Source organism: Armigeres subalbatus, chromosome 2, assembly GCF_024139115.2.
Source record: "Armigeres subalbatus isolate Guangzhou_Male chromosome 2, GZ_Asu_2, whole genome shotgun sequence".
Taxonomy (NCBI): domain Eukaryota; kingdom Metazoa; phylum Arthropoda; class Insecta; order Diptera; family Culicidae; genus Armigeres; species Armigeres subalbatus.
Genome location: NC_085140.1, coordinates 359,048,673 through 359,076,124, shown reverse-complemented (window position 1 = coordinate 359,076,124; position 27,452 = coordinate 359,048,673). Strand labels below are relative to the sequence as shown.

Below are 27,452 nucleotides of genomic sequence, written 5' to 3'. Positions count from 1 at the left end.
TTATCTTTGAAATAACTTTAGAATGTCGCCATTATCCCGTGCAGAATCAGCGCTTGCATCATCAAAAATGGCGCTAATGTCGTTTTGCATTTGCATTATATTGTGAGTTGCAATGTCGACGTCGATGGCGTTGAGGTTCGCTTGATTGTTTTCACATGCATTGTAAGAAATTTTGTTTGAGCCTCCATGTCTGTTCTCTGTGGATGAGTATGCCAACGGGCACTTCAAATGCAATATATTTACATATATGGATATATCTTTCAAGAGTTGAATTGTGTACAAGTTATCTCATTTCGTCTAAATTGCATGAAAATTCCAATAGGAATACTTATCGCCAAAGAGGAGTCCCTCGTTCGCTCGAATCAAGTATACTGATGTGACATTACTACAAGCGTTTTACGTAGACACATCGGAATTTGATATTGATAGTCTAACACTCATACCATATCGCTTTGCTTTAGTTTACTCATTCCAATCTTTCATTTGCTATCAGTAGTATTTCAAACCTAAGATCAGCCGGTTTAGTCTCTGCATTCCTATAACTAATATACATCAAAAGCAACATGTATGAAGAAAGAATATATCCATTTGGTAAGCTTCATTATTTATATTATTACTTGAAGATGCTTAACTATACCATTCATCATTTACTAGATGCCTCTGTGCTGAAAAATGTCTACATCAATCTGCGCAGCGTAGAACAGTCGGTTGACCTTTTGACGTCATCGCTTATCAAGCAACAAACTCCGGCACAAATGCTGCACTGGACGCTAAAGGCACTCCGTCTAACCGACCTGACCACCCTGAGTGGTGACGACACCAGGGCAAACGTGGAACGGCTCTGCTTCCGGGCTGCCCATCCATTTCCAGAAAGGCACCTGGGCGGTGCTGCTGTTGGAAGCATCCACACTGCTGCCGTTTGTGTCTACCCGAGTCGGGTACACGATGCGTTAGAATCATTACAGGCATTGGGAATGGCTTGTGAAATCAACATTGCCGCAGGTAAGAGAAATACGAAACGATAGAAGGTGAAAGCTTTCAATCATCCATTCTTCTAGTTGCAACTGGTTTTCCTTCTGGATTGTACCCACTGCAATCGCGTTTGATTGAGATCGAATATGCCATTAGCCAAGGAGCGCGTGAAATTGATATAGTTGTAGATCGTAGTCTAGTGCTGAACAACAAATGGGAGCAGCTTTATGATGAAATTTTAAAAATGCGACATGCTTGCGGTGATCGGGCCCATCTGAAGACAATTTTGGGTATCGGCGAGTGTGGAACTATGGTTAACGTGAGTTACTCATTTTTCATCTGAATGTTTGACATGATTGCCATTTTTTTATTATTTAGGTCTACAAAGCATCGATGGTTGCAATGCTGGCCGGATCAGATTTCATTAAAACATCCACTGGTAAAGAAGCAGTCAACGCAACCTTACCAGTAGGGTTGGTTATGATCCGTGCAATTCAAGAATTCCACAGGATGACAGGAAAGAAGGTCGGACTCAAGCCAGCTGGAGGCGTTCGTTCCGTTAAGGATGCCGTAGCCTGGATGATCATGATTCAAGAAACACTTGGTGATGAGTGGCTTCAACCAGAGCTGTTCCGGTTTGGAGCATCAGGGCTTTTGGATGATGTAGAAAAACAATACTACAGTCTAATAGATCAGTATGTACAAATTTCTCATGACAAATGTCTCAAAGTATAATCGATAAATCATAATCAGGCTGACAATGCAACATATAAATTACATTTTACCTAACTTGCCTTTCAAAAAAGGTGCAGTATGAGTTCACAAAGTTTACAACGGTTTTCAATATTTTATCTTTATTAAAATTTGTACAATGTGTAAAAATAAATAACTAAAAAATTGCATACTCCTAGCTCTCCACTTGAAAGCCTTTTTCAGGTGATGATCGATATTTCACAATTCTTAACTTCCCGCTTTTGGTATAATATCCGTAGCGACCTCTTACGTTACCGTCGTTGTCTCGCTCCTCTACGTGGAACTTCCGATCCTTCCTACAATAAATAAAATCATCTTTATTTTATCAACTTTTTCAAATTGGAAACCACACAAATATCACACAAACTTCCTCCCCAGATTGCCACCATCCACCAAAAACCCAACGTGCGATTAGTAACGCGCACACAGCCGAGCCCCCGATTTACCCGTTACCCGTGTCAAATCCAAACGCATAGCTACCAGGCCCTTTATGACCGTGTAGCTGATAATCAACTCGTGCACCTTCGTGTTCGTTCGGCAACCATCGGGTGTTTTCGTCCATTCGACGCTGCTGACTGGGCACAAACTCTCCCATGTTCAACTCAGCCTGCTTCAACTCCCTGGCGGTGCTGGAGGTAACTTTCCCTTTGGCAGCTTCCGCGTCAGCATCGGCCTGCGTGAGCCAAGCGGACGCCAGTAGCTTCTCCAGATCAAGTCCCCCCAAAAAGTCCACCTCATCGATTTCACCGCTACTGGGATATCCGGCATTCTGCCTGGATTTTTCATTCTCGGTGTTTTCGATGTTTTCCATATTCTTCAGATTCACCAGTTTCTGATTTGGGATGTACTTCTTGCTCTTGCTTTTTCTCAGTTTGGCAGTATAGTAGTTGGGTTCGTTCTGGTCGACCGGTGGCGGCAGTAGTGGTTCCGTCAGATCATCCTGTCGTGGACTATAGGAGCCGTAGGACGTCTTTTGGGGAGATCCGGCTAACTCGCTGGGCGAATCGATCTCCCCAACTGCGAAAAAATCCATCAATCGTTCGAATTCGTCCTGCTCCTTGGGGACCACTCGAATGAAATACCCGGTACCGGGTTTCAAGGCTGAGGCTGCATCTTTTTTGGTAGGAATTGTGCTTGCAGGGGCGACGTCTGATGAGCGATCTTCACGGCTGGTGACGAGGGCCTGTGGCTTGCTGACTTTCATTGGTAGAGCGCTGGATTGTGCGATGATGCTGAATAAGCATACCGATAACTAAAAGCAGACACGGAAAAAGACTATCAGGGGAAAATAAAACGCTACATATGGTATCATATAATTTTATGACTAAGAATACCCATTACAAGTTTAAAGCCATATTCGAGAGATCTGGGCATTTTCATACCCAACCAACAGGTTTCAGATTTTCTCACAATTATGAAATCATGGCATAATCAAATTTCTAGATTCTTATATTGTCGGCGTAACACCAATTTGAAAGGGCCAAAAAGGGTAGAAAAATCTGATATTATCTTATCCAAAAAGTTATTTGAAAATCGTATTGTTAGATACCCATATGCGTGGATCGGACTAGTTCCATTTTTGGTCACTATAGTAAGGACAATTTATTTCTAAAATTCATTGGTTTGAAATTATTCAGTTTTTTCTAGTGTATTGTAATGTAGGGAATAACTACATTCATAATCAACAATGTAGATCTGTAGATATGACAATGAGTTTGCATTTCCTTTTAGGCAATATAACTCACAAAACCTATATGTACGGGTAAATCACTCAATATTTCGTCTAGTGGAATCCGCCTGAAAAAGCAAAAACATTTTGCTGGGAAAGCCGAACAATCATGAAAATTCAACGGTCTGGTGTGTTGTGGAGAAATCCTCGCTCTGAGGACAATCTACGCGCTGCAATGAAATCAACTATTGACAGTTTGAAGGCAAAAAATGTAAACCCGAGCAAGGTCGGTGGGTTAAACTTTTGGTCCAATTTTTGGTCTTGTTTTATCGAATTTTTTTCCGTATTTCTTTGTTTCGCGATGAGATAAATATGTGTTCAGTGAGATGGAAAATGGAACAGTTCCCCTATTTGCAATAATAATGATGGTTTCACTATATAGGAGCTTCTGCAGAGATTTTTGCAACTTTGAATTAGAAGAATGTCCTTTATAGCTAGAATCTAGAAGAAAACTTAACTCATAGGTATCCATCGGATGTTCTTGATCATATCACAAACATTGAACAATCCACTTCAGAGTTAGATTTCATTGGCACAATTCTGTTCACCAGACCTACTGCAAAGATATTTTTTATTGATCCGAATACAGTGGTGATTCTAATACTGGTTGGGGCATGACCCAACTAAAAAGCGATCATATGTCGAAATCCGGTGGAACCACAGAAATCGGAATTTGACGTTTCTGGACATCATTTGTGTCGTTCGAGTCAGAATGCACGTGTTCAAATGACTGACACTAAAAAAAAACTTAATCCGTTAGTTGGGTCGAGTTTGTGGCCCAACCAGCGAATTTCGACTGTAGATCCGATGACGATTTCGATCAACAACCAACGGAGTTGGGCCCTATAAAGATTCCGACCAATTTTTGGTTCCGAAATTTTTGGTTTTCTGATTAAGTCCGATAGTGATTTCGATCCCATTTCAGAGCTGGGTTTCATGTGCCCGATTAGGTTCAACTAATGGTGTATCCAGATCACCGACACACTCGAACTGTGTAGACCTACATATGAAAAGTACGTAACAGCCGAAATTTATGCGTTGTAGTTCCTTATCTACATTAGCTATATAAATAGACAAAGAATAATTGTTGGCTGTTACGCCCTTTTCAAATGTTGGTCTATAATTGATCAATTGTTTACATCGAAAAACGGAAGAATAAAAAACTTCGTAAAGTCCGAAAATCGTGAGCGGCGGCGTGTTTCAGAATTTTGATCGGCGGCGCGGCGTTCTTGGCGTCACGCCGAAAGCCATTTTAGACGGCTGCAGCGACGTCAATCGGCGTAGCAAATTATATTACGTTCATTTCTTTAGAAAAATAACTTTTTCTGGACATTAACAGGAGAATCTTTTGTATTTCGTAGGAAAAATTTGATGAACTACCCCAGAAAATTTACTAGGTTTTCCAAAATATTCATTTGAATTTTTTTTGTCGGATTCTTCACAGAACCTACTCTTAAGTGTTGCTAATTCTTTGAAAAATTCTTTAGAATCTACATGGCCAAATGACCTTTTCTTAATGATATTTTCGGCTAGATGGGTTTCGCCTTATGATATGATTGGCCAATAGCCTTTCCGTATTGTGACCTTCGGCTCAATATTTTAAAATACCATCTGCTTGTTTTCTGACTAAATTGTTAAAAAAATCACAAGATGATCTCACTTCATATTTTTTATGCACTTACAATGATTGAGTAGACCTATATTTTTGTCCAAAGATATATTGCGCTGAATAATTTGCAATTGCAATAAATAACATCTGACGCTAGAGAGTGAAATCCATCAAAAATGCCACGTGTCACTATAATGACATTTGCCTCCCACGACTTATTTACAGAAATGTCTTGTTAGACAAAGTTGTAGGCACATTTAAGCGCTATAAGTTCGTCATGTTTCATGAATTGATTTCAAGCTTCTAAAAAAAATTCTGAGAAAATTATACAAATGAATGCCAATGACATTTCACCATACTATGTACTTCAGCCCGTCATTCGGTTATTAGATTATTAGGTATGGTTTAACAGAAAATGTGATTTAGCCAAAAGCGTTATACAGACTAAAGAAACATTCGGCTGAACTGGTAACTTGGCCGGGAAAATTTATTTTTTTAATGATATGGAAATGCTAATATCATCTTCCAAATTCGGACGTACATGTTCATGATAGCATTAGAGGCGAAAGTATAGAATTGATTATTTTTTTAATTTAATTTAATCAAATAGTTCATTTGGCCGAAAATACCGATTGGTAGAAATGATCGTTAGGTAGAAAATGTCGAAATTTCCTCTCAAAGTGATTCTTAGTTTTTTCGGAAGGCTTTTCGAAATTTCAATTGAAAATTGTATGAAAAATTTAAGGAAAACGTTGTTTTTCATGAAAAGCTCTCTGGAGTTTCAACGTTTTGTTGTAGGAATTAATCAAACGGGAAATTCTACGAAAATTCCACGGAATCTTCGAAATTTCCACGGAAAATTCTATGGAGCTTTTCAAATTTGACACGGCGTGGAAAATTATTGATCAGCGGCGTGACAAATTTTAAACGGCAACGCGCCGTCGATGCAAAAATGTCGTAGGCGGCGTGCCAAAAACGTTTTCTTCTTTATTAAACAGGCTTTCAGCTCTTGGCTGGTTCACCTCTGCTGTGCCAAAAACTGTCAGCAGCAGCGACGGCGCACACCTCTAGCTAGAGGGCTGTCCACAAACCACGTAGACCGAAATTTCACTTTTTCAAACCCCCCCGTCCCCCCTAGTAGACTTTCGTAGACTTTTCCGAAACCCCTCCCCCCACCCCTTGAAGTCTACGTAGACTTTTCCAAAATTTACAAAACCTCATATGTGATTGGAAAAATATGGAAATCAACCACGTTTTAAGCAATTCAGCTATTCAATTATATTACCATGTAAACATTACAACAAAGTTCGTATTTAAAACATCATAAAATCAATCTGAACAAAATCCAACAAAACAAAAATAAAATTGAAACGAAATCAAATTTAATCCTCTATCCATAACTCCTGAAATCAAATCTCAAAGCCAATCAATTTAATTACAGTTGAATTCAATTCCTCCTAGAGGTGTGCGCCACCATCGCCGACACTTTTGTATCGGCGCGCCACTGATAAAATTTGTCACGCATCTGACCTATATGATTCTCAACGCCGGTTCAAAATTGGGAGAACCGAAGAATTTTCAGAATTTGGAAAAAATCGAGTTAAAATTCCGAAAATGTTAATTCTACATTCCAATAGGTTTTGCGTGGAAATTTCGTAAAATTTCCCGATTGATAACCTTGAAATACTCCAAAGAACTCTCCGTGATAATTCCGATGCTTTTCTTGAAAGTTCCACGTAATATCCCACTGAATTATCATCTGTTGAAATCTCAAGATTTTTTTTCTAAATTCCAAAAGTTTATAAGTAAATAAGTGGAAATTTAGAACGGTTTCCTACGATATTTTTTAATTTCTCTTGCAAATTTGGAACAATTTCTGTAGGAAATTAAAAAAAATCTTATGGGCATTCCAAGGAATTTTCTGAATAATTTTCGGCGGAAATTCTAGAGAGTTTTCAGTTAAAATTTTTATGAACTTCTCGTAAAAAATTCGAATAAATTTTCATAAAAAATAGAAAGGCTTTTTTTATCCCGAAGAATTTCCGAAATTAAGAAAAAAATTCCGAGGACTTCCCAGGAAATCTCCAGTGAATATTCTGAACGGTTTCTCGCTGAAATTTCGGAGAATTCCCTTTACAAGCTCCAAAGAATATCTTTCGGGCATTCTAATAACTTTTTCTGGGATATTCCAAAATGCTTCCTTTGTAAATTAAAAGAAAAATCCGTAGAAGTACGACATAATTTCCATAGTTTGCAAAGAAGTTCCGAAAATCAAAAGAAATTCTAGTAGAATCTGCAGTAAAATCCAAGTGGGGATGTTGAAAATTTTTCGAAAATTTTTATAGAATACTTTGGACATTTTTATGGAGAAACGCAAGAGATTATTTCGGTCAAGTCATGCAAAAAAACGGAAAATCCTAAAAATAATCAAACTAGTGAACTCCGCTTGGAGTTTTAGAAAGGAAAGTGTTGCGTACCATCTATGGTGGGGTGCAGATGGCGGACGGTACGTGGAGGAGGCGAATGAACCACGAGTTGCATCAGCTGCTGGGAGAACCATCCATCGTTCACACCGCGAAAATCGGACGACTGCGGTGGACCGGGCACGTAGCCAGAATGTCGGACAGTAACCCGGTGAAAATGGTTCTCGACAACGATCTGACAGGCACAAGAAGGCGAGGTGTGCAGCGGGCAAGGTGGATCGATCAGGTGGAAGATAACTTGCGGACCCTCCATAGACTCCGTGGTTGGCGACGTGTAGCCATGGACCGAGCCGAATGGAGAAGACTCTTATATACCGCACAAGCCACTTCGGCCTTAGTCTGAATAAATGAAAAAATAAATGAACTCCGCTCAAAGCTGCTGTATATATCGTTAAAAAAAAATTATAAAAAAAGTCTACGTAGACTTTTGATATACCCCCCCATTCCCCTTCGTAGACTATCGTAGACTTTTTCGAAACCCCTCCCCCCCCTTCAAGAGTCTACGTGGTTTATGGACAGCCCCTAGATAATCATATTTTATCTATTGTGACTATCGATACTGAATGATTTTATTCTACCAAGCTTTGTTCCAAATACCAAACACGCATAGCAAAAATTGTTTCAAACTCCGAACAACCACCTGAAATTCACTTAATGCAAATTTCAATATATTAGGCCCTTCAGAACACATGTTACAAAAGTTCCTTTAGCACTCAATAAAACCCAGTTAGTATTCATGCAAGATGGCCCACCATTAAAGTAAAATATTCACGCTCAATAAACAAGGGCCAACAGTCAGCTCTGAGTAAGGGTTCTTTATCAATTTATGTAACGCAACAAACAGCTCTGAGTACCTGAGTACCACCCTCCTTGTCGAACGCTTTTTGTATAGAAGGTTTAATTTTTTGTATGGATCGTAACGCTCGACCTGACCCCCTCCCTTCCCCTATAGCGTTGTGAATGGCCCCTAAGAGGGAAACAAAAGCAAACTTACGTCATTCGAATCAAAAGTCTGATCATTCAATACATCCAAAGAAAGACGGACTTCTGGTAAAGGTTGTTAGCACAAAAATGTTTGAAGCTTTCCTAGTGAGCTTTTTGGAGGTGTTTTTAAAAGGCACTTTAACGTTGCTCTTATTCAACTAGGTGGTTCCCATGCACGGGTAAAAATCCGCAACCGAATTCATGAATAAAAAGTCATGATTTCATAAAACCGGTTGGGTCATGATATCATGACTACAATTCATGATATCATGACCCAAACGACGTATAGCATGATGAAAAATTGCATTTTTTCTTGAATTTAGTTCATACTCGCCAGAAGCGTTATCAAAAAGCAAGCCGCATTTTCTAAAATAAAATATTATGATATTGAGTTATGTTTTCATGACTCTGAGTCATGAAATCATGCAGCTGAGTCATGAAAAATGACACTGAGTCTTGGAAACATGACTATGAGTCATGGAATCATGACCAAGAGTCATGAAAACATGACTTAGAGTCATGAAAATACGTCAAAAATATCAGCGTTACGCAAACGTGTCAATTTTTTCTCATTTCATTTCTGTCAAGGCGTCCCTTGCAGATGTTTTCTGGTCGTGTTTTCGTCATTTTTTTTTCAAATAATTAAATAGTTCAATAGTTATAAGAAAATATTAATAATCTTGGATCCGCGATTTTTATCGGTTTATGTGTATGCAGATAACAATGGAAGAGTGCCCCAGACTATACTACATATGGACGGACTCTTCTGGAAAACTCATCCTATGGCGAATGCGGTGCTTGTATGCGAGGCTTCCGAGTGGACAAGCAGTACATGTGCCCGCCCTGACCTGACTCAGACCTACGCCACTACGATTGGTTATACCTGGGCTTCACGGTCATTCTCCCGTTGTTCATCCATTGGTTCTGTATCGAACTAAACCGACAAATTCAGAGAATGTTTACAGAATTGATCCTGCTCGTGCTTGCATCGAGGTGCTGCTGTCCGCAATTCTGACTATTCTATTCACGGATCCAATCTGGTAGCTGCGGACCAATTCTAGCGGTGTACGCCGCAAGAATTCCGATTGATACATGCTGTTCCGAAATCCAACTATGACACGGTGGCGCTGTACTGTACCCAGGAAGCAGTTTTTCCCTGTTACTCGTACTCGTTCCTGCTTTATTTTAAATATTTACTGCTAAGTATACCGATCCAGATAAGTTCGAATCAATTTTAAGTTTTAATATTTATATTTAATACGTTATATTGAAAAAAAGAAGAAAATTTACAATCATGTGTTGAAGTCATGTTAATTTCACGTGCTAAGTTTTCGTGATTCAGAGTGCCGTTTGTGTGCTGAAATTCGCACAGGTGTTTCACCCAATTTCACCCATATAGATAAAACGTTCGATTAACCGATTGATAAATAGCTTTAACAATTTTGCATCACAAAGATATTCTCGATTTGGAGTGGAAATTGTTCCGTTGTTAGTGCGATTATCAAAATATTTTGGTTTTATTTGTTTTCCTTCAGCATTGCAAATATGAGCTGATACCCGCCTAATAATCCAGAACTAGTGGAAGCGTTTTACATTAAATCGACCGTTCAAGTCCTATCACGACTTCCGCTTCATCGAAGAAGTGCGATTTTTGGTTTGTCTTATCATTCTTTTCATGCTTAAAGGCCACCTTACACCTCGGGAAAATTTTCCGCCGGATTTTGATCCCCGTGCATTTTAAATGGGGCCGGGATTCTGATTTTCCGTGCCCAAATCCCGAAAACATCGCTTATGCAAAAATACATGGGGGAAAAATCCGCGGACCAAATTCCAGAGGTGTAGGCAGCCTTTACCTGGCATGAAGTTGTCATGTTGCCGATCTCCGATCCGTAGTATCTTCTAGCGATTACGTTGTTAGGGAAGTTTATATATATACACTGATCTTCTTTGCTATAGATCGCTAAATGCGATCTAATTTCTTCCGGAAGCGGGCAAAGAAATATGGAGATCAAAATTTCTGCGAAACAAATTGATGATTGACTATTGATTCGGTTGATGCCGATGTACATTCTATGGGTGTTATTCTCAGCTCCGTGGTTTGGATCCATTACTGTTTTTAACAAACTGGCATCTATTATCTTAATTTAATCAGTACAAGCCAAAAGCATAAACTATCTGGAGCATGAAAATAAAACACAAAATCAATTTCACAGTAGTTTTAAATTCATAATAACAATAATTTCCATGATTACGCAGGCTCAAATAGATATATAGTTCGAATATTTGTAAATAATAAGGTTCTGCCTAAACTAAATCATGGAAAATGTACAATAAGAAGCAGAACTGTTTGAAGGAATTTGTTGAAATAGATTGAGTGGTAATTGGTTACAAAATGCATTTTGAATCAGATTTGCTTGATAATAATATCTGTACTTCTCTGTTCCCTCTTAGCTGTTTTAGCTGTCAGCTAGTCAGTTATGCATGATTTCAACTCATGATTTATATTCTGAGATTTGAACTGACACCCTGGAATCATAAATGACAGATGCCAGATGCATGAAATATGTATCTACGATCATGACCTTAGTTCATGGTTTCAGTGTGCATGCGTCATGATATCATGACCCAAATTTCCACTTTTCGTTAAAAACATCTGAACCATAAATGGTAGATTCCAGATTCATGAAGTATGATTCTGTTTTCATGACTTCAGTTCATGGTCCCGGAGTCCATACTTCATGATATCATGACTCATTTTGCCAGATTTCGTCATAAAATATCAAAAACGTAACGCCAAGCTTGCGTTACGGCAAAATGAGTCATGATTTCATGACCTTTTTTCATGGTGTATTTTCATAACATAAAAACACACATTTTTCTTGAAATCATGACTCATTTTGACACTTTTTGGCTCCGGATTTTTACCCGTGTGGGTACAGTGTACTGTAGGGAAAACACCGAGATTATAATGGTTTCGGCATATTTTCTTGGTGATGCACATGACGATCTTACCACAGAAATATCTGCGATCGACTCCTACAGCGTAAAAAAAAACTTAACTTCATCATCGGATGTGGCGCTGATCAAACAAACTTTCAAACAGGGTGAGTATCTTTTTCGGTATCATAGGGTATATGGCTCAAACCATGGCCTATAGGTTATAATATGCTACACAGATAGAAAAATCCACTGACATTTACGCCAAAAATCATGCACATAAATGGAACGTCATTATTAGCGTAATTCCAGAACGGATATAGCCTAAATGTATACAATATTTGACGTGAATCGTCTATATTCCATGCAAGTTGTAAGCAATCTTGTTAGGAAGAGGGCCATTTCAGCAAAGGATAGTGTAATTTTCCGCATGGCAAGTTTTACGCGCTGTTTACTTTTCATAACTTTTTTCTGTGTATGGTTGAGCACATTTATCATTATAAATCTTCATATATTACAGCTCCAGCCAAAATTATTCAACCAACCGGCTTGCTTTCTTTTGATTTTGACGCAGAACAGCAAAAAACAACGATGGATGTCCACTTTTTTTTTTATTCCCATGGGCAAATGACCAACTGTTTTCCAAGCTGAAGTTCAGGCTATTCTTGAATGCTCTAAATTATGCCTACGCAGAAATTATAGGCATTCAAATATTTACATAATGTCTGACAGTCAAGCAGCATTGAAAGCTTTGACATCAGCAACATGCACATCTAAACTCGTTTGGGAATGTGTTCAGTCACTCCAAACCTTGGGTAGTCGTAACAAAGTAAACCTGTATTGGGTTCCTGGTCATTGTTACATTGAAGGCAATGAACGAGCTGATATGCTGGCCAGACTTGGTTCATCTCGACAATTCATATGTCCCGAACCAATTTGTGGTGTATCTGCGTGATCTCTTCGAATGGAACTCAAATCTTGGGAACATTCCAAAATAGAAGACATCTGGAAAAACACATTGATTACGAGACAGTCAAAACATTTCATCACACAAAACATATTTATCACTCGCAATATTTTAGATCTATCAATAAATAATCATAACACATACACAAGTCTAACAGGCCATTGCCCGAACCGATATCACTTGAAGCTGTTAGGAAATCTTCAAGATGGTGTTTGTCGTTTCTGCGGCGTACATGTAGAATACTCGGAACACAGAGAAACAGACGTATCACTTAGAACAAAATGCAATCAAAATCATCGTCACGAAAACATTGTTCGGTATCCAGATGGCGGTAGTGCGCATACGGCAAACACAAGCAAAATCGATGGAAGCTCCATCAGTGGCCGATTGACCACCTACAAAAAAATTAAATCAACCGTTAAAAAGGTGAACGATGGAACATGTGTTGAGTGAGATGTCTGTTTCTATGTGCTCGGAACATCTGTTATACCATTGTCCGGCAATTTCTTAGAAAGAGATTACAGTTCTTCAACAAGGGTCTGATAGAACAAAAGATATTTTAGTTACCAGATAAATATTGTCGCTTCGGTTACCTTTGTTCTGCTGTCCGAAACATGTGTGGTACCTAACTGTCAAATCGTATGTATTTTTCCTTCATTGACATTCAGATCCCCTATCCTCTCCAGCATAAAATGTTGCGGACAGCGACGACAGCGACAATGTTTATGTTGTAACAAAAATATCTTTTGATAGAACTCTCAGAAGTTTAGAGAACAAGTCCCAATATGGTAGTACGATTCATCAGAACCATAATACCGTATTGGGATAACACTGGTAGTCAAGGTAATGCAATTGCTCTAAATAGTAATGTCAGCTTGACACAGCTAGATCAAATGGGGCATATATCATAATAGATCTAACAAATGATCGCAGTGATTAAAATACCAAACAATAATGGAGGAAGAAAAAGGCCGGAGTGGCATGTGCACAAGTCTTCTCCATTCAGCTCGAACCATGGCTGCACGTCGCCAACCACACAGTCTATGGAAGGTCCGCAAATCATCCTGCACTTAATCGATCGCTCGCCTCCTCGTTCCTGTCGGATCGTTATCGAACCATTTTTAAAGGATTACAGCTGATGCAAATCGTCTAACTATACTACCGGTCTAATAAGCGTTTTGTAGATAGTCAGTTTGGTACGGCGGCTAATTCTATTCGATCGTAGCATTTTGCGGAGTCCAAAGTACGTACAAGCCCAAGTACACGAATTCTTAACCACCTCGATTTCGTCACCACCAATGCAACCCGTGGTGGGTGGCTTACATTGTCTTCTTTTCTTCCTATCATGTACTTCGTCTTCGACGGGTTGATGACTAGTTCAATCTATTTAATAGCTTTCCTTTTCAGTCTGATGTAGTTGGCGGAACTAAGCAAAAATTCTAGGGGGGGCTAACTTTTTTTTAAATGTTTCTATTTTCAATTTTTTTAACTTTATTACGTGAGAATTTCTATGTTACAGAAAAGCTACTATTTTCGCCATGTTAGCTTATCAAGCAGCTCTTTCAACATATCTATATACGACTTGAATATTATAAATAATGTTCATCGACGGTCAGCCCTCATGACATATAAAATCTAGGAATCTCGAAAATAACAAAGAAAAAAATCTGTTATATTTTGGAAATCCATCCGAAAGAACTCTAAGTTTTCTCTTATTTAATGATTAGCTACTCAAGCCCAGCGTGTTTACTAGCAATTCAAAATTTTCAGAAAATAATGGCAAAATCCCTAGAACGCTTTTTTAGACAAATCTGCAGAAAGAAAGTTAGACACAGAGAACAGACGTTGAAGCTGTTCTCGCTATGTTGTGATAACTGTTTACTGTTAGTTTTGATCTAACTTTGAATGTCGCCGTTCTCTGTTATATAGAGTCATACAATAGGTTGTATTTGCGAAGTCGAAACAAAACTTTTCACACAACTTAACACAACTAATGACTTCACGGATTTGGCTATCATATTTCCGAAAGTATTCCATTGATAGACTTATTACTAACGGCACTCTGGAAAAACTTTAAAACCTTAAAGGATTCACTTGCTTACTTGATTATAAAATCCATTAAAAACTGATTTTACTGGATATAGTTAGATTTTTTTCAGAAAATTTTCTTCTCCCTTTCAAAATCTCAGAAGTTGTGTTTGTTCTGATAGATTGTTACTATTATTTATTCAACCAGCATTGAATCAGCATTCATTGTTCCTACTCAAACTTCCTGGGGTTAAGAATCAAAGGAACGTAAAATCCTTCGTGTTTAGCATTAGCATTTAGTTCAAAATTAAATACTATACAAAATTCTATGTACTATACTGCCGCTAACCGCAAGTCGAGCACATCTGTACATGGAACGCCATATACAGATGTGCCCGACTTGCGGTTATCGGCAGTATACTTATACAAAGTAGCAAAAAATTCTAGGGAGGGCCAATTAAATCCTAGGTGGGGCTAAAGTCCCCCCTAGCCCCCCTGTAGTTACGCCAATGGATGTAGTCTTCATCCATCTTCTCAAAGTTTTGTGCCATAATATCAATGTCGTCGACGAAACCAAATAGCTGAACGGACTCCATGAAAATCGTACCACTTGTGTCAATCTCTGTCCTTCGTATTGCTCCCTCCAAAGCGATGTTGAATAGTTGGCACGAAAGACCATCACCTTGCCGTAACCCTCTGCGCGTTTCGAAAGGACTCGAGTATTCCCCTGAAACTCGAACTATGCACATCACCCGATCCATCGTCGTCTTGATCAACCGTATCAGTTTATCCGGACTGTCGGACATATTCTTCTTCTTCTTCTTCATTGGGATTACATACCCCACTGGGACATTGTCGCCTCGCAGCTTAGTGTTCATTAAGCACTTCCACAGTTATTAACTGCGAGGTTTCTAAGCCAATTTACCATTTCTGCATTCGTATATCATGATGATACTTTTATGCCCATGGAAGTCGAGACGATTTCCAATCCGAAAATTGTCTTGACCGGCTCCGGGAATCGAACTCAGCCACCCTCAGCATGGTCTCGCTTTGTAGCCGTGAATCTTATCGCTAGGCTAAGGAGGGCCCCATACTGTCGGACATCAGTAAAGTAAAATTAAATATTTCTCAGTTCTATGTGTCTCAGTCACAAGTCTCTGTGGAAACCGCGTAGATTTATTTATTTTCGGCTGTTATACATCGGAAATGAAATAAAAGGGATCAAGTGTACCTGGTCTTCCCGATTAATTAGAAAAGAATTTACCCCTGGTGTAGCACTGTGAGCACTCTCGAAGCAGGTAATTCATTAACATCCAATTCAGCTACAAAGTTTGTCCTTCCACAAACTGCTTACTAAATAATATAACGTTCAAACAATTAATGGGCCTTTTTTAAGTTTAAAGAAAAGCTCCGGAATCGCTCGTTACAATGTTTTGGACCAAACACGAGGCAGCGATAGTGAGCAAACAACGATGAATGCAAGCAAAATTGATCGCACCACCACTGGTGGCGGTTATTTGACTATCTATAAATATTCTAGCATCGATAAAACCCACCATTTGTTCTTGCTCATATCTCTATATATAAAAATGGCTTTGCTTTTTCTTTGAGGCAATATAACTTAGGAACGGATGGACCAATTGGCAAAATTTTCGTCCCACTAATCGATTCGTCCAGATATCAGCTGTGCTAATATTTACAAGGATTTCACGAATTTGATGAAAAATTTGTAGGAAAACCATTAAAATATGGTGAGTTGCAAATAACCCTAATGAGACGTCGCAAAAAATCATAAATTAACATTTAGTTCGCCTAATTCAACAACACACTCAAGCAAAGCAGAGCACGTTCTGCTTGTCTTATATAAATGTCTTACATAGCAGGAATTCTCGATCACATTTTTCTGTGAAATTAGTTTAAAGGAAAACTATATGATAATTCGATTATCTTATTATTAAACACTTCAGTTGAACTGCCCGATAAAATACACTATTTCTTAATTTTGTTAAACTCCAAGCGTATAATTTTCTCGTCAGGCATCAAATTGCTCCACCTCATCGTAAATGTCGGTTTGGCACAGTTTTGAACGAGTTCTTATATCCATAATTTGGAAATTCACTCTCATTGGACCAATTAAACTCATTCACACCACAATTTAATTGCACAATCTTCCACCAGCGGAGCCTCGTCGAGCGAAACCCTCTGTTCATCGAGACAACAATAATGACCGTAAGATCGATAAACATTCGCCCAACGCATAACATAACATCTTACGTTCAATTGCACGCAATAATCCGATCAAGGTGGGTGCGTTGAACACTTAGTTGGATCTGTATTCAACCTTAAACACTAGAGCTCAAATCAATTTACCAGAATAATAAGCTTCATTTTGCAACTTGCACCAACTGCACTCTTCGGAATGGGATTTTCGTTACTGTTTTCCTTCACAACAAAAGCACAACTGAATTTTCTTCCACTCGAACAGCCCAACGTCAATAAACTGGCGCGCCAACCACACACTCCACGCGCTTTCGGTTCCCCTCCTCTCCCAAGCACCGGCCACTGAATTTGTGAGCACGTGATCTCCGATCTGCCGCACGTTCCTTGGCACTGGGTTGAAGTGCTGCTGCTGCTGTTGCTGCTGCGTATCTGCTCACCACCGATCGACGTCCATCACTTTTCACCGGAGACATGTAAATAATCGCTCCAATCAACCGTTCTACCTTACTTATATAGATTAAAAGGCCACCTCCAGCGCTCCAACACGTGCTCACTTGGTGCGGTGGAAAACCCTACCCAAAGCGAAAGAAGGCCGACTGCGAGAGCAATGCTTGGTTAAAACTAAAAGGATCGTAGATGAAAATTCGAATGAATCTGAACGATAAGTTCCATGTATGTAAAAAGTACGGCTCTTAGAGTATATCTGAAAATCCTCAGATGGCATTGCATACAAATTCGTTGGATTGTCAATGAAACGAGGTTGATTCTCTGGCTGGTTTGTTCTGAGATCTTTTTATGTGGGCAAAATTCTCTGGTCATGCTGCATGCATAGCTTACCATGCAGGATAGTAATGCATGCTATGCATATACAGCACGCTGTAGAAATGCTAACAAGAATACTAAGTTGCATGGTAAGCAAAGTATACGTATGGATCTACGAGAAAAGTAGAAGCTGTAATTTGCAGCTTTTTCCTTCTATTATGCAGCCCCCTCCATGAAGCCTGTACATTTTCTATTGTTCTCAATTGTTCCCTAACTTAATCTTCTAACCCTTAGTCATTCTACCTGTATACTAAATAACAAACGATATGCATTTTTAAGTCAACAGTTAAAATAATAGGTCCTATGAATAATACACCGTAGCATAATTGGTTATGCCGTTGGGGTAAAAAACAAATATCTCGAGACATTGACCAGCTCTGATAAAAGCAAATCTGATATTTTAGTACAAATTGTTCTTATCGACAACAGTTCTTCATCATCACCTTTTTTAAGCTCTGTCAAACTAACATCAAAATACCAAACAAATTATTTTATTATTATTTTGTTGTTGCTGTTTATGTGATTTCTCGCCAATTGTTGTTTATTAGCGAATAAGCATCTACTCTACATCATTGCTTCCGCACCAGCATTTAACTCCATAGCCAATCTATTGCAAAGAAGGTGGAACAATTTTCTTCTCGCAGTGGTTCGCTCTATTAAGATAATTAAATTAAAAAATCTGCGAATAGCTGAGATTTCCTAGACCTATGGTGACCGAATGCCAAAGAAAACTGGAGATTATCTAATGCGATTTAATTAGCTATCGTTTGTAACTCATAATTGGGTAATGAATATGAAGGCGCCACTGTCTTAGGCACAAAAAATTAATTTTAAGGCAGACTGATAAATAAGACAGTTTTTCAAATCTTTCAATGCAAAATTTCGAAATGAATCGTCTGAATAATTATAAGTAGGAATGACCTTTATTCTCATTAATTTTATTTTATTTTGATTATGCCCAGAAAGAAAGAGGTGTTATGACTTGATCAAGTTTGCACGTGTAACCAACATTGGCTTCCTTCCTTTCGAGTGGTTACTTATGAAAACATTATCAATTTCCTTTTTTATGAATGTTTATTAGTGAGTTATCGTAACACACTATCTAAAACAACATCCCTTGCTTGCACACATAATGCGCTTGATGATGAAGACTCTGGCACTCGAAACGCCACTCGCGGCCAGATCCAGCATACCTTATCATTGGGTTTCGTTACCGGGCAAATTAAAAGGAAAACAGTGGAAAATTTATTCCAGTGGGCAAACACCTGCTGCGCTTTTACTCTCGTTTTCCTCGCCATGTTGCGCAACAGTTTAGCTCGATATCCGCCGTTGCGGTTGTCGTGTGCCAGTTGCCGTGATCCAAATGCTGTCCACAAACATTGATTGCACATGTGAAAAGGCGAATTAGTCATAACAAATCATGATTTTGCTGTAGAAAACACGCGCGAAAATTTTGTCTGCCACACCGAGAGTTTTGGTTAAACGGTGAATACTGATATTCAAATTTTCCGGTGGAGTGCCCAAACTGAATTTATTAATCGTGTGCCATTGGTGTTTTACTGAACCACTTTACACATGAATTGACACGGAAACCTGCAGTTTAATTGGGCCAAGTCTCCGCAAACCACGTCATACAAATTGTCACCGTCATCCGTTTATAGGCCTATAGGAAAAAATGAACTTAGTGTATGAAAATGCTATGGTTCGGCTACCTCGATCCCGACCAAGGAAGTGAGCACCATATGTTCGATTATGACGCGACTTAATAGGGAAACAGGTTTGGAGAAAAGTTCGTTGGCTCCTATCTAGCACCAGTTAACAAGTACTTAGATCATTGCTGGAGCGAGTGAGCTATTGCGCAAGTGGACGACTCTAACTAGATTAAGACTGAGCAGCTGACGCGCTGCAAAACCCAGTGTTGATGCTGTATTACATTGCCTTACCTTAGAGCTGTGCGCGCTGGCGTAATGAAGCCATAAACATGTGAGTTAGTTGGTCAGGAAAAATAGGTTATGCCTACTTTTACTTTCTTGCTTAGTGGGTTATCTCGAGCGAGAAAAACTTCCACACTGCCGGTTGCATGACGTAGACATGGAATCTCTTAGGTATGCCCGAGCTTACAGCAGAGATAGCAACATGTTTTGTGATGTTGTCGGCTGATTACGTAGGATCGGGTATCTGAAGCTGAAGGAGAAGTTCTGATTTGGACTGGTTGAATAACTAATTATTGCTACGATTACCTAATGACTGTGCAATTTTTGTTTAGCACAGTTAGAGTAACAAGTGGCGTTGGTAGCTACCCATGTTTATACTGATGCGAAAGAAAGTCTTCTTAAAGTAACAAATATTTTTCATTGTATTACATGTTAAAATAATCCTTCAATAGTGCTCGGAAACTATGACAAGTTCAGACAGAATTCAAAGGTAATAAATTAGTGATAGTGATATTCAAATAAAATTGATATTTGCAGTATCCAAACTTTAGTTCTCATACACCCAACAATTTTGTTGGTATTCGATACAAGCTTTTTAAAAACTGTCTTTACTGTCGACAAGTCGAGTCAAGTACGAGACAGATGGGATTGTACATACTCGTCTTATGACAAGTAAAAACAATATTTGCATTGTTAAGGATGAGCTTTTCGAAATCCAATGTTGTTCCACCTCGCATTTTCAAGGGCACCACTACTGAAGAAACGAGCAGCTGTCATCATTTTATTCTACGCTTGCTGCGACGCAGCAAAGCCAAAATAAAAAGATGACAGTTATTCGTTGCTTCTTTATCGAGATTGGTGCCTCTGAAAACGCGAGGTATTTTTTTCGGTTCTGGACAGTTTCACCTTAATGGCTTGATGAGCTTCCAAAACCGTGAAATTCATTATATTGAACTTCACGATTTTTGAAGCTCATCAAGGCCATTAAGGTAAAACGGTCCAGAATTGAAAAAAAATTACCTCACGTTTTCAGAGGCACCAATCTTTATATATTTGGAAAATGTTTAACAATGGCCACTTGCTCAGAACTGGTTTTACGAATTTACGTTCATAGTCCGATCTGAAACATCAATATCTCAATCAACTTAGAAAAAAATCTAGTTTCTGTAAAAAAATATAAAAAACCTATATTTCATTCATATGAAAAATACAAGCGAGCAAAATCGCATTTTTGATATACCCTCAAACAATCCGGAATATCTCCGCTACCCTGTGGTCTGAAAATGACCCAGATTTCCAAAACTAGATTGAATTGCCTTGTTGAAACCTGGCAGAACCAAAGAATTTTCTTGAAATTGAACAGAGATATGATCGTTAGAATTTTGAGAAAATTTTGCCTACCCCGATCATTCTAACGTCCCAGATTCTATTCAACCTCTGTACATCAAAACAGATAACACTGAATCAACACGGTTCGAGGCCACATCGCTTCATACTCGAATGCGCCCCACGCTCGTCAAGTCGTTTTATACCTGATCAGTCCACCTCGCACTTCATCCAATCATCTTTGCAGGGTTGGTGTCAGGCATTCTTGCAACACTATTTGCCCATCGTAGCCTTCCGGCTTTAGCTACCTTCTGAATACTGGGTTCGCCATAGAGCTGCGCGAGCTCGTGGTTTATCCGTCGCCACCACACACCGTCTTCTTGCACACCGTCAAAGCTGGTCCTAAGCACCCGTCTCTCGAATACTCCGAAGTCCGAGTGCTTACAAATCCTCCTCGAGCATGGTCCAAGTTTCATGTCCGTACATGACACATTTGGTGCGGTGGTGAATATTTTTTGACCGCAGTTTCTTCTGGAGCCCGTAGTAGGTCCGACTTTCACAGATGATGCGCCTTCGTATTCCACGACTAACATTATTATCAGCCGTTAGCAAGGATCCAAGGTAGACGAATTTATTTATTTATGTATTTCTTCGTCTTCAGCTATGCTGTACAGACTGCTGTTTCTAAAATTAACTTACATCTAGTAGACGACTAATGCTATTTTTAAAGGAAGTCCTGTTAACGTTAAAATCAAAATCAGACAAATCATTGAGAAGGTTGAAACATCTTTCTAGCGGATGGTTCTGGCCGAAAACGGAGGTATGTCTTCTAGCCCAAAATAGTTGCCGCTGACGGGAGCGGCGAGCCGGAACATAAAAGGTGACACGCTGTAGTAGCTCATCACAGTCCAGGTCCACCAATACAAAAGTATCCCTACCCCATCTATCGTAACACTGTTTCCCAGGCGGGCCCGGTTGCGCTCGGTTCCGCCCAAAAGCACGTTCTTTGTCTTCGATACATTCACCACCATTCCAATTTTTGTTGCTTCATGTTTCAGACGGGTGTACAGTTCTGTCACCCTGGCAAATGTTCGGCCGACATTGTTCATGCCATCCGCGATTCAAATAAATTGACTGGATCTGTTGAAAATCGTACCTCGGCTGTTACAGCCTCCGGCTCTTACTTACAGGCTCTCCACAATGTTGAACAACAGGCACGAAAGTCCATCACCTTGTCTTAGTCCCAGGCGCGATCCGAATTAACTGCAGTGTTCGCCCGAGATCTTCTTACAGCTTTGCACACCATCCACCGTTGCTTTGATCAGTCTGGTGAGCTTCCGGGGAAGCTGTTCTCGTCCATAATTGTCCATAGCTCTACGGGATCATTACTGTCGCCTTGCCTCCTTGAAACCTATAAACAGATGATACGTTGGGACCTGGTATTTACGGCATTTTTTGAGGATTTTTTGTACAATAAAGATCTGGTATGTTGTCGAGCGGCCGTCAACAGAGCCGGCTTGATAAATTACCACGCACTCATTCACTATTCATGACAGACCAGAGAATGCATGTGCTCCTGGTGAAGTTGAGAGATTTGCAATTCTACGAACCGAGTTTCCAATCGCTAGTCCCTTTTCGTCGCTGTGGTCTTTGCCGATTGTTCCGGTCCGTACTCTCTCGCTGATTATTTGTTGTGTTTTTTTTTAAAGCTAACGTGCAGAGCCTGACACCAACCCCCTAAATTTCCGGTGGACCATTTCGCCTAAATTTCCGGTGGATCATGTTGCACAATTTAGCTTAAAGCCTTTCGCTGGCACTCGGACGATATGATCAGCCGCCACTAACATGGAAAACAGACGCTGTCGTGAGACGCTCCTAACATGGAGAACAGACGCTCGGAGAGATTTGCACCTCCGGAGAGGAGCAAACCCCCCTTCCCTGTTAACATACAACCATAGTTCCCACCAGGGTTGGTTACCAGATCTTCCGTAAGTTTGCTCGTAACGTTGCTGGGTAAGAGGCTAAGGAATGTGGAATAGGGTCTATTTTATTTCTTCAGGTACGCGAAGTACCAATGGTACGCTTTACACAGCATTTGCCGTGCCTAACTCGCCATCTCCGGACGAGGAGGAAATGTAAAAAGTGTAAAATTCGACTCGAAAAATTGTTATTGTATATAATTTACAGTTTTTGCATGAAGTCAATTTTTACATTCATAAAATCAATTCTTATTTGCACGAGTTGTATTTTTCCGGTGAATTTGATTCACAGGTGACCATTATACTGCATTAATCGAACTAATCACATTCAATTTTTACTGGTTTGTCAAATTAAAGATTTTACACTTACCAATGACATCGAACACTGCGGGGGAAGTGGGTATCGTTCTGATCACGCAATTTTAACGTAAACTACGTCTAAGAAGAAGGCTCGGATACAGGGTGTAAAATGGAAATTTCCGAAATTTACAAATTCCGTGTTCCAAACAGCTTTTTCGGCTGATCTGGCAATCAACGGCGTGCGTAGAGCCAAATCATCGGATGGCGGTGTCGCAGTCTAGTAGTTGCTGTTAGTGAGGTTCTTTTCAGGACCACCATTATGTTTGGGAGGAAGGTTAAGTTGCATTTTTTTTTAAAGTGCTACCGCTAGGAACTGGAAAATTTTTCCGTGAAATTTTCTAGCGTGATTCTGAGTTCGGTTATATAATGTTAGTGATTGAGAAAGTTGATATTAGACGAACTTTCTTCATAGAACAAAGCATAATTGCGGAATCATAGCATTAGTGCCGGTTCGAGCATCGGCTGTCGGCGGGTGTTTGCTGCAGCAATTTACTCACATTTGCAACGATTTAGATGTTGTCGGCACAAAATGAAATTTTCCCGCGAGACTCGAACTTTATTTTTTTTCTATTGGTGATTGAAAATGAAATCGGATCCGAGATAAACCTTTTTCAAAGTGCAAAACATAATCGCTTGCCAACGGCATAAAGCTGCCGTCCAGTAGTAGAATTCCAAGCACATGTCAGAAGGAGACGATGCAATAAATTTATTCGCATTATGACCGGGGCACTCCTTAGCCGTGCGGTTAGGGAACGTCCACAAATTACGTAACGCTTAGAGGGGGGAGGGGGGGTTGAGTGAAGTGTGACGATCCATACAAAATTTTCAGAAGCTTCATACAAAAAGTGTGACATAGGGGGGAGGGGGGTTTGAAAAAGTCCAATTTTTGCGTTACGTAATTAATGGATCTTCCCTTAGACGCGGTTAGACGCGCGGCTACAAAGCAAGACCATGCTGAGGGTGGCTGGGTTCGATTCCCGGTGCCGGTCAAGGCAATTTTCGGATTGGAAATTGTCTCGACTTTCCTGGGCATAAAAGTATCATCGTGTTAGCCTCATGATATACGAATGCAAAAATGGTAATCTGGCTTAGAAACCTCGCAATTAATAACTGTGGAAGTGCTTAATGAACACTAAGCTGCGAAGCGACTCTGTCCCAGTGTGGGGATGTAATGCCAATAAGAAGAAGAAGAAGATGACTGAAGAAAATACTGTGGCGTCAGTATTGGTGGTCGCTACATTTTTTTTTTGAGCTGTGCTCAACTGTGCTTGTAATCACTTTCAACGGACCAGCATGACAGACGACCGTTTGTAGAACCACCATCCTCAGAGGTATCGGACCTTTTGCAGGGCCACCAAATATTTTGCTAGAAAAAAGAATGTGTTGGGAGATGTACTTTATTTTCTATTGTTTGAGTGGAGTTCATAAAATCTATGCAAAACCATGAATTCAAAACTGTTTCTCGCATTAATTTGACACAGAATTTATGAGCCGCACTCGTCAATTCAACTCAGAATCTTGAGAAAAAAAAACATTTTTCACCGCCACCAGGCAAACCGATGAAGACCTCACCATAGTGAAAAAAAAATTCAGCCATCGCCTGTGAATAAACTTATTGCAACGTCTCTCTCCGAAAAACTGGTAATTTTAAATCACTAAAATAACAACCAAAGCCAGAATCTTGTAAGAAAATGTTAATTTTTGATAACGACACACAAATCGATGAAAACGCCAATAAATTTCAGTTGCGCAAACCAAGCAATTTTTACGATGGACAACGTCTTACCCGAAGGTACTGGGTGTCAAATCAGAATCCAAAACTTGGGGACCGTCACGAAATCATTTGTTTATCAATCGACTCGGGAACTTTCCAGAAATTTGTCAATTTCATTGAAACGTTTCTTTATTTACGATAAACTATCGAAAATTTAAATTCTAATAAAATAATTAAAAATATTAGAACCAACCTATTCCGTTCATGCATTCCAAACACGGACATCAAAATAATGTAAGTTACGGGCCTTTTGACCCACCGTTTCATTTTTCCCTGAGAGAGAGAAGCCAGCTCGCTGACAGATCGTTTATTTACTATGTCTTCTTCTTTATTTATGTGGAAACCGTTGAAACTCAACAAATCAAAGTAGCATTTCATAACGTCGGAGGCAACAATCTTGAATTCAATAAAAACTTGTTTGAATTTGCTGTTTTAATGGCTGTGAACTTCCTAACGTGGAATGAAATCGATTTCTCATAATACGGGATCATTTACATTGATAATTACGGGCTCAATTTACTGCAGTAGATATAAAAAAACTAGAAAGCATAAATGATCAAATAAATAATTTTGGTGACGACTATATGAAGCTGCATCGCTGTACACAGGATTTTGTTTTTACACGATTTTTTTTCGCTCGTATTTTTGATCGTGTGACTTCAATTTGCCACCAAATTCTTCGCAACATGTTTTAAAAAATCCGTAATAAATCAAAGAAAAATTACATGATAATTAATATACGTTAAACATTTAAGATAAGTGGAAAATTGAGAAAATATAAATCGTGTAAAAACAGAATCCAGTGTATTTACTTTTCCGGTTCGCGTTAACATTAGGATGAACGTAAATAAGGCGAGCTGTCTTTTCTCTCTTTCAGATTTTCTCTTTTCATTCAGATGGATAGCATCAGTAGCAGTCAACTGAAACTTTCTCTCAAGATTCTCATTTGGTTTTGCTGCTGTTTGTGATTAGGAAGACGCATTAGGGATCGTTCAAAAATGATGTCACATGTTTTAGGGGGGAGGGGTCTAAGATTTTGTGACAGTACGTGTACTAGGTATACAAAAAGCGTGACAGAGGGGGGGAGGGGGTATAGAAATCCCAAAAAGTAGTGGACGTCATATTTGAATCACCCCTTACTGAAAATATGTCGGTACAAAATAAAGGTAATCCGAGAAGAAATTTCTTCATTGTACAAAACACAGTTTCTTGGTTACGTTACGGCAGAAACATAGCAACGATGTCAAACTATTAAGTGATTGCTGGTAATAATTGAAAAAAAAAATTGATTCTTATCAGGACCACTATTATTAGGGTGGTTCAAAAAACGATTTTACTCCACAACGCACATCTGATTCTGTATCATGTTCTGAGTGTCCTCTGAAAAGTTGAGCTCATTTGGATTAAAACTGATTTAGCACAAGCCATTTCAAGTTTACATGCAAATCAGTATGGGGATTTTTTTTTTTTTTTTTCATTATACTGATTATAGCGCTTTTTCATTAAGCGCAGTTCATAAGAAAACCTACATAGCTAAAAGGAACACGCAAGAGCTGTCACTCAGCGATCTACAGTCGCAATTGCATCTTTAAGTGTAATTCAAAATTCCTGCATTTTGAATTCTCGAATGGGCATACACGGTTACGAATGAGTTTTTGAAAAATATTGTTTCTATCCTTGGACTTGAGTCTGTGCCGGGAATGAAACCCTGCCGGAAATACCATTCGTAACCCTAATTCATACATGTATTACTGTAACTTTGTTATTCAGAGTGTAGTGTAGCATGTATAAAATAGTTTCTTTTTGAAAATCATGAGGAAATTTACTTAGAACCGAGCAAAAATGGAGATATCGTTGAGGTCAGATTCCTCGCAGCACAAGAGCCAAGTAATGAACAGAAACGGTTTGTTTCGAAAAAAATAATACGTTTCAAGATGGAAAACCGTACCCATTCTACAGTACACGGTACATCCAACCAGCCGATGGCTTATTTTAATACAGTTCTGCATAAGAACTGAAACTGTGAAACATTTTGGCACATACTTTTTTAGAAGATTTTAAATCTCATTATTTTAAACAATATTTATATAAAAAGCTTACATATCTTGTATTGAATCCTTGCAGAGTATAATAAATGCAAGATTCGTTTTCAGACATTTTCTCAGACAAGACTACACGAAACTTAAGCGTTCTTAGGAACTAGAACAACTATATTATTCTAAATGGCATTTTCAAGGATCGAAACAGAGAACGATAGTCTGAATGATCTAATCACATGGCTTGGTTTTCAAAGATTGCTTATTTTTTTACAGAACACTAACACAGTCAGTACATTGATGGATACAATACTGAAGATCGTAAAAAAAGTTATTTATCCGAGAAAAGCGCAAACCCAGCCAACTATCAACTGATTAAAATTCAGTTCGCAATAACCAGCGTGCACCGGAGGCGTTATCGAAAAATAGCTCTCCATCTGACCTGCACCCATCAGCTAGCTCCCGTACCTAGTTGAACCAGCAGTCAAAAGCTTAGGCTCACCAGAGTCAACTGCAACTGCGTAGCTAATAATGATGCT

At 39.2% G+C, this 27,452-nt stretch overlaps 2 protein-coding genes across 4 annotated transcripts; one reads left to right on the top strand and one right to left on the bottom strand.

The window, feature by feature from the left end:
• The first annotated feature begins 431 nt into the window (after positions 1-431).
• On the top strand, positions 432-1,874 carry LOC134212980 (deoxyribose-phosphate aldolase). The gene is made up of 4 exons (XM_062691395.1): positions 432-591; positions 655-1,002; positions 1,059-1,291; positions 1,351-1,874. Exons 1-4 carry the CDS (start codon positions 564-566, stop codon positions 1,705-1,707), a joined length of 966 nt encoding a protein of 321 aa, XP_062547379.1. The 5' UTR covers positions 432-563; the 3' UTR covers positions 1,708-1,874.
• On the bottom strand, positions 1,810-17,163 carry LOC134212981 (uncharacterized). 3 transcript variants are annotated; one of them, XM_062691396.1, is made up of 3 exons: positions 16,833-17,163; positions 2,172-2,977; positions 1,810-2,021 (listed from the first exon to the last, which is right to left on the bottom strand). In XM_062691396.1, exons 1-3 carry the CDS (start codon positions 16,848-16,850, stop codon positions 1,880-1,882), a joined length of 966 nt encoding a protein of 321 aa, XP_062547380.1. In that variant the 5' UTR covers positions 16,851-17,163; the 3' UTR covers positions 1,810-1,879. The 3 variants fall into 3 exon arrangements, with proteins under 3 accessions (XP_062547380.1, XP_062547381.1, XP_062547382.1); XM_062691397.1 differs by having other exon boundaries at positions 2,179-2,977; XM_062691398.1 differs by having other exon boundaries at positions 2,248-2,977.
• Positions 17,164-27,452: the final 10,289 nt, after the last annotated feature.